The sequence below is a fragment of the Raphanus sativus genome, chromosome 9, assembly GCF_000801105.2.
Source record: "Raphanus sativus cultivar WK10039 chromosome 9, ASM80110v3, whole genome shotgun sequence".
NCBI lineage: Eukaryota > Viridiplantae > Streptophyta > Magnoliopsida > Brassicales > Brassicaceae > Raphanus > Raphanus sativus.
In genome coordinates this window covers 4,720,750-4,733,714 of record NC_079519.1, presented here as the reverse complement: position 1 = coordinate 4,733,714, position 12,965 = coordinate 4,720,750, and the positions used below count along the sequence as shown (strand labels likewise).

Sequence of the window (12,965 nt, the reverse complement as noted above, 5' to 3'; positions counted from 1 at the left end):
TGTGAAAAGTGCTTTCCTCAATGGAGTACTTCAGGAGGAAGTATATGTTGAGCAGCCAAAGGGATTTGAGGATCCAGTACATCATGATTATGTGTACCGACTGAAGAAAGCACTATATGGGTTGAAGCAAGCACCACGTGCATGGTATGAACGACTCACTAAGTTTCTGTTAGAAGCAGAGTACATCAGAGGTAGTATAGACAAGACGCTATTCTTCAAAGAAGTTGAAAAAGATATCATCATTGTTCAAATCTATGTGGATGACATTATCTTTGGAGGCACGTCACAGAAGCTGGTGGATGAGTTTGTTCAGAATATGACTCAAGAGTTTGAGATGAGCATGTGTGGTGAACTGAAGTACTTTCTTGGACTTCAAGTGTCTCAGTCAGAGAAAGGTGTCTTCATCTCTCAGAGTGCATACGCTAACAGTTTGGTAAAGCGATTTGGTATGGAGAACTCCAAAGTTTCAAAGACACCCATGAGCACATCACTGAAGCTGGCACGAGATGAAGCAGGAGAAGATGTGGATGTCAAGCTTTATCGAGGGATGATTGGCAGTCTATTGTACTTAACTGCAAGTCGACCAGATTTGTCATTCAGTGTTGGTGTGTGTGCACGATATCAAGCTAAGCCAAAGGTATCACACCTGAATGCAGTAAAGAGGATCATCAAGTACGTCAAAGGAACAGAGAGCTTGGGCGTGTATTACTCGAAGAATTCCAACAAGAACTTGGTGGGATACTGTGATGCTGATTGGGCAGGATGTGCTGATGATAGAAAGAGTACCAGTGGAGGATGTTTCTTTCTTGGAAACAATCTTATCTCGTGGCTGAGCAAGAAGCAGAACTCTGTATCACTCTCTACGGCAGAAGCAGAATATATTGCCATGGGTAGCTGTTGCTCACAACTTATCTGGATGAAGCAGATGTCAGCTGATTATGGAATGCAATCGGGTCCCTTTCTTGTGTATTGTGACAACAAAAGTGCAATTGATATCTCGAGGAATCCGGTCCAACATTCAAGGACGAAGCACATTGACATAAGGCACCACTTCATCAGAGAATTAGTTGAAGACAATCAGGTAGTAATCGAACATGTAGTTACTGACTTGCAATTGGCTGATATATTCACTAAATCTCTTGAATTTAATCGATTTATCACATTAAGAAATGCAATTGGTGTGTGTAACCTTGATTGTTGAGTCAAGTTGTGCAGAGAGTAGTGTAGGTGCTGATTCGGGATGTACATATGATTCAGATTGGTTTTGGAACCCGAGAACGCTGTGGAAAAGAGCTGCTTGATATGCCGTCAATGTTGTTATGGTACAGGTTTCACGTCAATATGTGCCCCCCCCCCTCTCAATAAAAAGAGCCAGCAATGATACAGAAAGATGCTCAGAAAAAAAAAAAAATTTGATAGATTCATGATGGGAAACAACAGGGGTTTCACATCACGAGAATAAAGAATGAAAACCGGCAGCATTGATGAAGGCATATCAATGTGAAAGCTAGCCATAAAAAGACAATCGGTTGCACCAGAATATAAGATCTAGGAAGAGTTATATGTGCAGCTTGAATCAAGCACTGAGGCAACTCGTGAAGCACATCACACGAATGGTAACTGAACTGAACTGATCTAATGCTTTATATTAATCTTGATTCAGCCAATTGTGAGTTGTGACTTGTGTTTTATTACTATCTTGAAAGTCTGATGATACATTAAGAATTCACGAATGTGCCTAATGCTTGTGTGTTTGGATGAGAGAAATTAAATGTTGTAGGCATACAAAGGAGAGGATAAAAAGTCAGGGACCAGATCTGCAATATCAGAAAAGTTGATTCAGTTTTATTCCGTTAAGAGAAGTAGTGGGGAACAAACCCTAGAAAATCTCCATCGTGCTTAAGAAGTTCAATCTCGCAGCCTCTCTTCATCTCTCACACGATTCTCACACAGAAACCGACATCTATTATGGTGAAAGCAAAGAAAACAGCTCAACAAGCCGAATCATCCAAGGGAGAGGCACATGCAGCGCCTGAAGAAAGTCGGAGGTCACTCACTGATGGCGAACCTGAATCGCCTCCGCCAAGAAACGATATGCCCGTTTCTGATGTACTTCCTGAAGTTACTGAGGAGCTTGACTCGTTCAACACCGCGAATGAGAAAGCTGCTTTAGAGGATAGCGATGAAAGAACTCCGGGTCTTGGGGAAGAGCCATCTGCGAAAGTGCCTAAAGCAGATCCGCAACCGCAAATTGGATCCTCTAATGCTGACATTCAAGATGTTCCGGTCACAGATAAATCGTCGGAAGAGAAGGATGAGTCTGCTTTACAGCTGGTGGTCGTTGAAGATGAGAAGGACCAGAGTGGAGCCGAGGCTGAATCCGGCAAGGCGGGTGATGACGAACCCAAAGATGATGAAGCTTCACAGAAGGAAGTGCGAAAGAAACGAGTGCTGCAGCGATTAGGGTTGCGTTCAGCAAAACAGAGGAAGACAGGGGAGTCTAGTACACCAACTCAATCTCAGTTTCTCACACCAGAAGATGCAGCCAAGTCTCCATATTTGGCTAAGGAAGCAGGAGCCTCACCTCGTTTGAGATCGAGAAGGTCTAGTGATAAAAATGCTGAACCAATGCCTCCTCTCATCAAGAAAAGGTATGATCAGTTTCTTAAGCGTAAAGTACTTGCTGAGCGTTCAGTCGATATGAAGGAAGCTGATCAGTGGGGTTACTTGGCGGTTATTAAGAAAGGGTCTATGGAATCAACTGTCTCGAGTCTTGCTGTGTATGTTGAGCAAGTTGTAGCTGAGTTCTATGCAGGTCTGCCGAGTACTAAAGCTGAAGCAGATGTTGATGAAGTAGTTGTCTCCGTGAGAGGACAAGAGTACAAGTTCTCACCTGCGCTCATCAACAACGCCATAGATTGGGAACCGCTTACTGAGGAAGAAGAGGAGGAAGACACAACTTTGGATGATATCTCAGTAACTGAGTTGGCTTCTTTCATCACTGGAGATACGAGGACAGAATGGGACGGTCTCACTACAGCGGATCTTACTCCGTGCTACGGTGCCTTGATGATCATAGCTGCATACAACTGGATTCCTTCTACTCACAAGACTTATGTCTCACTTGAGAGGGCAAGGCTGATCTACAAGATGGCTCATGGAGTCCGTGTTGATTTGGGTAAGATGATGTTCAGACAGATTCTCAATCTTGGAGTGATTCAGGTCAATGATGCACGTTGGTTGATCTTCCCTCGCTTGATCATGGCACTCCTCCAAAGCCAGCATGCAGTTACATCTTACCTCAGTGACAAGCTCCAACGTCCGGTTCCTTACAAGAAGGATAAACGAGTGGGCGAGATCTATGAGCAGAGACTAGCGAAAGGAAAGGGACCAGCTAAAGCTGAACCAAAGAAAAGCTCTGCCAGGACAACCCGACAGTCATCTCCTGCTCCGATTCCTGCTCCACGAACTGCTACACCAAGCTCCAGGACTGCACCACGTCGTGTATCTCTGTATGAACTTGGATCAGTTGCCATTCCTCGAGGACCACTCAGCCGTGTTGATTTGCAAGTGGCCCTACAGGACACAACACGAGCTCTTCAAGCGCTAGCTGAGATAGTTCAGGATCTTCAGAGCGCTGTAGCAGGTTAGTATCCCTATCCCTATGAATATGTGAGTTATTTTTCTTGGTGTTTTTAATCCGTGTGCTCACAAGCAGGGGGAGAAGAAGAAGACTAGGATGTAGAAGACCAAGATTGTGGGGGAGCTGTGTTCTGTTGCCTTGTTTTTATGTCTATGTTATTTCAATTGCACCACTTGTTGCAATTCCTTGTTATCCATGTTTTCAGACTGGCTAGGATTATGGGAGAGCATTTGCATATGCTATCTTTTGATATTATGTATTAATTTGCTTGAACCCATTTTTAGGATAATATAAGTATGTTCTTAATTGTCTTGAGTTGGTTGAATTAACGTTTAGACATATATACTGGTGCTGTTGTGTGTGGTGTGTTCTTGTCTTCTATCTCAGGTACTTGTGAGACGACGAATTAAAAAGGGGGAGATTGAAGGTGTATGGGAAGACGATGCTGTAGCAGAGCTGAAGTAGTTCATGAAGTGTGACATGAACTACTACATCAGAGAGGCGGTTCGTGAGAAGCACGTATCAAAACCGATGCATTAAAGGAAGATTTAATGAAGAGGGACATTAAAGGAAGACTTGAAGAAGAAGCAATCGATCTAAAGAGAAAAGGAAGATTGGCTTATTCGCTGAAGTAGAAGAAATGGAAAGTTTCCATTGGGTAGATAGATTAGATCTAGGGCTTCCTCAAAGATATATAAAGGAAGCGTTGGCACTGTGTTGCCGTTTTAACACACAGGGAGAGCTTTTAGCAATAGAGAGTTTTGTACGTCCTAAGAAGGAGAAGCAAAGCATCTAGGGGTTAAGAGCTTAGGTGGTTCAGAGTCTGTCTTAGATCTCTGAACGAGTTGACTAGCAAACAAGTCGAGGTTTGTCTTGAGCTTGTTTGATTTATTGCTTTTAAGAAGAACTTGTAAGAGCTTTTGAAAGAATAAATATAGTCGTATTTCTTGGAATTGAATAACCCTGTACTACTGTGTGTTCTACATAGCGTAGCTTGCTTATCTTACATTAAAAGTAAACTTCAATGGATGACACGTAGTTGAAACTATGTATTTTTGTTGTTGTTCTATGAACTTTTTGTTTATTGACAGGATATAAAAATCAAAATAAAACAGGCAGTCATATAATAAAATTACGTGAAAATGAAATACATAATAGTCAGCACTGTGGTTAGCCCGAGACCGAAGTGGTTATTGGTTACAACCTCATTTTATAAATAAGGTAGGGCCGAATCTTTAGTGGACCAAAACCTAAAATAAGTAATTAAACCTGTGCCAATCCTATTAAATTCTCATTAGTAACACAAAAGAGTGGCAGACAGCAATCCGTTAAGTGGGGGTTATTGGTTCTAGTAGTTTAATGGATTTATAAATCCTCTTTAGATTTAGAAATCTGTAATAAATCCAATGATTTTCAAACCAAATAAAGTGGATTTGAGAATTACTAATATGAATTTCAGAATCAAAATAAGTGAATTGTCATCAATCACTCAAATGGATTTTTAACTAAAAATCAAAAATGGAGGGAACATGCTTAGGTTCGGAGAAGTTGTTAGTCTAAAAGCCATTAGCAAGTTAGCACCATTGGCTGAGTTTTCTCAATCATCTTCCTAAATTACTTTATATATATGATATATTAGCCAAATATAATTAACATCTGGTAGAGATATTGACCAAATAGATAGATATACGTATGAGATATTGAGAAGTTGTACGTGTTTATTAAATTGAATCAGCACCAGTAAACGAAGTTGCAACATGGAAATAAAAGAGAGGGGGTAAAGCCGCTTACATATGACGTAGGAAGAATTACAAAGCCGAGTGAAAAAGACACAAACAACACAGAAGCATTGGTGCACATAAGTTACAGTCTGGAAGACCAAAAGAGTTGAAGATCATCTCGAAGAGAATATCTTGTGTTAGCAAGAACAGTAGGCATCGTCCTTAACTAAGCGGATGATAGTCCGAGTCAATACTGTCTCAGGACAAGTCGTCCCATCATGTAGACGTCTATTACGTTCTTTCCGTACCTTGTAAATGACCAATGTCCCAAACTGATAATAGCAACAATCGCAGGACTGTTTCACGGCGGATCGAGAGAGTAACCACTGCACAGCCTGATCCCAGACTCTTGGAATCGCTTGAAACCCGGATTTTGGCACACACACAGTCCAGCAGTTCCAAGAAAACGGACATTGAAAGAACAAGTGATCTATGTATTCATCCGAGAGACCACAAAGTAGACAAATACTTTCTCAGTATCATGATTCCAAGCTTTTACTTCCAGTAATGTTGGATTCCTGTTTAAGAGAAGCAACGGAGCATTTGAAGAGTGCTTAGGAATGACATTACTGTGCCAGACATAAGCCCCTACAAAAGTTTAGCACAGAAACGATTGTGAGATGAGGATCTCACCACCCATGTGATGGTGTCATGTTGCACCGAAGGAGCACCACGTAAAAAAATTGAAAAAAACCAATAATACAAATCCAATCAAAATAACAAAGTTTAACTTGATATTTGGTCCTTTGTATTTTCACCCTAATAACACTTTAAAATTCACTCAAATCCAATTCTAAATCAAATCCTCAAGCAAATACTTGCTATTGAATAACACTTGATTTTAAAATCTGTTTTACAATCAAGTAACCAATAACAGTGTATTTGAATTTGAATTTTAAAATCATAGAACCAATAACACTGAATTTAGTTTAGATTTTGAAATCCATTAAAATCCATAAACCAATAACACCTCCTAAATCAGGTTTTACACATCTCTTAATTCAAAAAGTTAACTCATTGTTTCCTTGTTTTTATTTTGTAAGCTATTTATGCCAATGCATGGGCTAATTAGGCAAGCAAAACTTGTATTCTCTGTATCTGAAACTTTCCTATAGACATGAGAATGACTAAAACCATCCATCCTAGTATATTGCTATATTTTCTTTAAAATAGAAAACTATAATAATATAGTTTACACTTTTATATTTATATTTTAGTTATGTTCTTTAAAATAAGGTAAAAGTAGAAAATTCTGGTTTGCTGTCATAAAAATAGAAAATAGCAACTTTATTTAATAAAGAATAAACTAGAATCATTTTAATTTGAAACACTATTATTAAGTAAAAGTAGTATTCCTTCTTTTTCAAAATAATATATATTTTAAAATTTTCACACTTATTAAGAAAATACATTAAAACTTAGTTATTAATGCATTGTTTTTGTAGTTTTGTATTTCCTATATTTTTAAACCAGTAAGATTTCAAAAAATGCAATTAATGCTTTTGAAACACACATTTTTTCTTTATTAGTTGACAAAAATATATTAAAAATATGAAAAATATATATTTTTGAAACAATTTTTTGAAAGTTCAGGGACAAACGAATATAAGGAGCACACAGAGAATCCAAGAACACTCTTTCTTGTATATTAGAAATCACTTAAACAATCTCCTAGATCTGTTTAATCCGAATTACTCTCAGTCACACACGACTAGAGACGGACCAATTTCTAATCTCTTAAACTCAGTAGATCGAGCTTCAACACCCTGAACTCGATCACCTCTTCTACTTGACAAGACAAACCCTTGCTCAAACTTTTCAATTAGCGTCCTTAACCTAGATCTGCCTTAGACAATCTAGTTAAGTAGCCCTCATCGAATATACTATATTTCCTAATATCTCGATGCAATCTAATCTTCCATATCTTCTTTACTTGATAATCACGTTATGCCACGCCATAGTTTCCATAATCGATTCTTTCCATTGTGTCACACATCGATCACATGTGTGACACAGTCTTCCTCTCATCTTCACGATCACAGCTCTTTTCTTGAGCTTACATTCTCCCCCTTTTTATCTTAATGTGACATCCTATGCAACCTGCACACACACACACGAAAAACTACCAGACAGAAGGTATATTTCCAAGTCATTCACAGATGTACTTTTGTGACCACATGAATAAAGCACAATAGCATAGATAATTCATCAATGTCTTCAACACAAAAACACACCATTAATTCAAGCATTCAGAAACCTTAGTCTTACTACAACCATCTTATTTTTAACACAATAGCCTTAATCTCACTAATCATAAGGCACATCATCACACAGACGACTTAGAAAGACTCAGAAGGAAATGCTTCGGCTAAGCTCTTCGGTGTCACCCGCTTGACTGAGTTCTTCAGTATCTCCAGCTACCTCGTCATCCTGATTCATGGTCGGAGGAGGTTGATGAACAACATATTCTCCCCCTGCATAGATGCACATTCAGATAAAAACAAAGAGCATTAGTTTAGTTAAGCGAACACATAACACAAACAAGATACTCTTACTCCTCAGGCGTATGTAAATTCCTTTGAGACTGGCAATGGTGCGCTCAATATCTTCCTCCAGGGATGCAGATCGTGTGTCTGCTCCAGTGCCTCTTCCAGCTTTGATGTCCTTGACCACAAGCTTGGGAAATCCAGTAAACTCATCAGATGGATAGTCAATCGGAACTATCCTCTGAAAGTTGATGACTTGTTGGATTAGTGTCGGAAACATGATGCGCCGAGACTTCTTCTTCTTGGTGTTTTCAGCCATTTGCATGATCTGATCATACACCAACTTCCCAAAGTTGAACCCATCTTCATTGTGATGAAGCATATACACAAACTTCAAACGAGTTTGATTCATGTTGGTGTAGTTCATAGTCGGAATCCAGTTGGTGCAAACCAGCTTGTAGAGCACCTGATTCGTCGGAGAGAGGAACTTGGAACTCATGTTTTCCCATCGATTTATCTGACCATCAGTGAGGAATCCACACACTTCATCAATATTCTCATCCAACCAGTTAGGATCATCTTCAAAACCAGGAATACAGTAGATGGCATTAATCAAACTTGGAGAGAAATCAATCATCGATGCCCTAAGGTACACTGCCACACCAACATCGCGTTCTGAAGCTTCCAGGAGATTGGCTATGAACTCTCTTACCACAGAAGGCTGATACGCATCCACATCAGTGAGAGTATGGAGGAGTCCTGCATTCTCCACAATGCTCCTAACATCGGCAAGATTCTCATCGGTGAGAGAAATCCGATGTTGATCGATGAACTTCCGATCCTTGAGCCCTTGAAATCGCTCAGTAGCCGCCATTGAGATGAATCGGGGAGTAAGAGGTGTCTTGTGTGGTTGCATCAGCTCGGGGTACAGATCGAGCTTGGTCCGATACATGAGACGATTTTCATGATAGCGAGCTTCCTTAGCTTGATTCACAACGGTCTCAGCTGCACCCATCGGATTCACGATACCATTGTCGGAGTCCGTCTCCGAGAGCGACTCGTTCTCCGGCTCAACAAGCTCCGGTGAGACATCGCGCGATGGACGCTGACGAGCTCGCTTCCGTGCAGATTGAGAAGACTGCGGCTGTGACGAGGGAGGCTGAGACGAGCTCCCAGCACCAGATGAGCCTCGGTTTAGACGGGAGCTTCTTCGCGGTTGCATGTCGATGGCGAGAAGAGAGAGAGATGAGCTAGGGAATCTGTTTGAAAGTGGCGACAATAACAATGCTCCTAACAACACTCATCAACTCAATTTTTATTAGTAACATAAGAAAGGTCCAAAGATGAGAGAAGCCCAAAAGAAAATAAAGAACCAAAACAACATAAGAGAAGATATGACCAAGTGATTTTTGACAACACTTATAGCCATGTGAGAGCATGAGAGAGAGAACCGAAATTCACAAAGCAAGTATCAAGATAACCTTTATGTACATGTAACCATTTAAGGCATTCTCATGATGCCTTTTTATCCAGAGGAAAGAACACAGAAGACACCACACCAGCACAAGTAACTACCACATAAAACTTTTAAGGAAATCAATGAGTCAACCCAAGTTTGTAGCTCTTTCTCAGCCGAGTAGCTGTCACTCACGAGATTCGCTTTCACTAATCATCCCTCCACAAGTTCACACTCACACTCATTAGTAATGTCTGGAAACACATGGTAAGTATCTTGTGTTTGTCACTCCTACTCGACAAGTAAATTTGAAAACTTTTACCTCAAGAGCATGGTCTACAATTCCGTGCAATGAGAAGATATCCGAGTCCAACACAAAGTGGGGTAACACCCTGTGTCAGATCGGACCTTCTCGTAAGAATTGAGACATACTCTGCCCAGTCAAGACAGTGATCGAGGTCAGACTCAGAATGTGGCAGCATCCAGTTCCAACTCGAGTATCTATCATTCCAGACTTTTTTCTTAACTTTTTGTTACTGAGTGACTCATACTTTCTTATGCTTAACACAACTTATTCTCCTTACTCATACACTCAACCCCTTATGTGTTTCCTCGTTCAATCCAGACATTGATCAATCCTCAGAACTAAAATGTGACAGCATCCTGATCCGAGATGATTGCCTTTCTTCAGTGAACCTAAGAGCATAAGAGATAAGCTCGTGGAGAATGACTCGCAAAAGTGAACTTGTTGACTCAAGGTTTTGATGGTGCTGTAGTAGAATATCTTAGTTAGTGCGATGTACATGCAGTAACTCTCCTCTTCTGACAGGACTTATTCAGAGATTAACAATTTCCAAGGCCTTACGAAGCTCTAGGAAGGTATTGTAGTCCAATGGTTTGGTAAATAGATCAGCAAGCTATTTCTCAGTTGATACATGCTCTAGAATCACAATTCTCATCTCAACTAGCTCTTTTACAAAGTGATGTCGTATGTCCACATGCTTGGTGCGCGAATGCTGAACAGGATTCTTAGACAAGTTTATGGCACTCATGTTATCACAATGAACGAGCATATGATCAGAGATGATACCATAATCAACGAGCATTTGTCGCATCCAGAGTAATTGTGTGCAACAGCTTCCCAATGCAATGTACTCAGCTTCAGCAGTCGAAAGCGAGACACAGTTTTGCTTCTTGCTGTGCCAAGCGACCATGTTGTTCCCAAGAAAGAAACAACCTCCAGAAGTGCTATGTCTGTCATCTAAGCACCCAGTCCAATCTGCATCACAGAAACCTGCAAGATTCACGTTAGTTTCAAAAGTATAGTGAAGACCAAAATCCAAAGTTCCTTTCACATATTTAATGATACGCTTAACCGCATTCATGTGTGACTCCTTTGGACATGCTTGGTAACGAGCACAAATGCCCACACTCAGACAGAGATCAGGTCGGCTGGCCGTGAGATACAAGAGACTCCCGATCATTGCTCTGTAGAGTTTCTCATCAACTGGTTTGCCATCTTCATCACGGGACAGCTTGGTAGTGGTGCTCATGGGTGTGTTGGCAAATTTGCTAGTCTGCATTCAAAATCTCTTGATAAGATTTTTGGCATACGTGCTCTAAGATACAGTGATTCCATCCGCAAGCTGCTTGATTTGTAGTCCAAGAAAATAACTGAGCTCCCCAACCATGCTCATCTCGAATTCTTTCGTCATAGTATGAACAAAATCATCCACCATTCTCTTTGACGTGCTCCCAAAGATGATGTCGTCTACATACACTTGGATAATGATGACATCCTTCCCATCTTCTCCTATGAACAGAGTCTTATCAACTCCTCCTCTCTGAAACCCAGCCTTGATGAGGAAATCGGTCAACCTTTCATACCAAGCTCGTGGAGCCTGTTTAAGTCCATAGAGTGCTTTCTTAAGTTTGTAGACATACTAAGGGAAGTGTGGATCTTCAAAACCCTTAGGTTGTGTAACATAGACTTCTTCTTGTAAAACCCCATTCAGAAACGCACTCTTGACATCCATCTGATAAAGCTTGATTCTGAAACCACATGCCATTCCAAAGAGTAATCTGATTGATTCGAGACGTGCTACAGGAGCAAATGTTTCATCGAAATCCACTCCTTCGATCTGAGTGTAACCTTGACCAACCAGTCTTGACTTGTTCCGAATCACATTCCCTTCTTCATCTATCTTGTTCTTATGAATCCACTTTGTTCCAATGACATTGACTCCTTCAGGTCTAGGGACCAGCGTCCATACATCTAACCGTTCAAACTGTTCCAGCTCCTGATGCATTGAGTCAGTCCAGTATTCATCATCTAAAGCTTCCTGGAGATTCTTTGGTTCTATCTGAGAAACATAACACTCCACGTTATTCATCTTGGCCATGAATGATGCCAACTTAACCATCTCCTTGAAGTTAATCTGTTTCTTTCGGGTAACCCTTTCATCAAACATACCTCCAATGACATCAGCTGAGGAATGATTCTTATGAACTTTTCCCTGATCCAGATCAACTCGTACACTGTCAGATTCCTCCTCGTCTTCAGACTCTTCCTTGATCATTGCTTCCGGAGCAGAGTTATTTGGTGTAGCACAGTCAATAGTTTGTGTGACCCTTGTCTGATAGAATCCCACACTATCATCAAAGACCATATTTACTTTGTCTCCAATGAATTTGGTGCGCTGATTGAAGACACGATAAGCAGAGCTGTTAGTCGAATAGCCCAGAAACATCCCTACATCACTTTTGGCATCAAACTTTCTCAAGTGATCTTTATCATTCAGGATATAGCATAGACACCCAAACACATGCATGTGACTAAGATTGGGAGTCTTACCTTTCAGTATCTCATAAGGTGTAGTCTTAGTATTAGGCTTAACATACACCCGATTTATCACATAACATGCAGTGCTGACAGCTTCGGCCCAAAAACCAGGTGGAACATTGTTTCCACACAACATAGCTCTTGCCATCTCTTGTAATGTGCGATTTTTCCTTTCCACAACTCCATTCTGCTGTGGTGTTCTGGGTGCTGCATATTGATGTCGGATCCCTTGGCTCTGACAGAAACTATCAAACTGCTCATTCTGAAACTCTCCACCATGATCACTCTTGATCTGCATAATCCCACCTTTCTGTTTCAGTTGTAACGCAAGAATCCTAAAGCTCTCGATGGCATCAGACTTGTTTCGCAAGAAATCAACCCAGGTGTATCTTGAGAAGTCATCTACCATAACAAGAATATATTTCTTCCCTGCTATGCTCTCTGGGGTGATCGGACCCATAAGATCCATGTGCACAAGCTCCAGCAATTGCTTAGATCTGATTTCAGGAATTCGCTTGTGTTGCACCTTGACTTGTTTTCCTTGACAGCATGCTCCACATACAGTATCAGTTTGAGACTCTACATCTGGAACTCCTCTCACTACTTCTGCATTAACCAGTCGAGTTAGTCCATTGATGTTCATGTGACCTAGCTTCTTATGCCAGAGATCAAGCTTCGAAGTAGTAGCTGAGCAGCACACGTTTGTGGGCTTCCACATGTAGCAGTTGTTTCCAGAACGTATTCCACATAGTACGAT

The 12,965-nt window shown here is 40.7% G+C and overlaps 1 protein-coding gene across 1 annotated transcript; it reads right to left on the bottom strand.

Moving 5' to 3' along the window:
- Positions 1-7,773: 7,773 nt before the first annotated feature.
- Positions 7,774-9,132, bottom strand: LOC130499861 (uncharacterized). Its single transcript, XM_056994306.1, has 2 exons — positions 7,980-9,132; positions 7,774-7,898 (listed from the first exon to the last, which is right to left on the bottom strand). Exons 1-2 carry the CDS (start codon positions 9,130-9,132, stop codon positions 7,774-7,776), a joined length of 1,278 nt encoding a protein of 425 aa, XP_056850286.1.
- Between the last annotated feature and the right edge of the window lie 3,833 nt (positions 9,133-12,965).

Excerpts from the sequence above, each read along its gene's own strand:
- LOC130499861 (XM_056994306.1), bottom strand. The coding sequence starts at position 9,132 with ATGCAACCGCGAAGAAGCTCCCGTCTAAACCGAGGCTCATCTGGTGCT. Across the intron at positions 7,899-7,979 it reads AATTTACATACGCCTGAGGA|GGGGAGAATATGTTGTTCAT; the intron begins GTAAGAGTATCT and ends GCATCTATGCAG.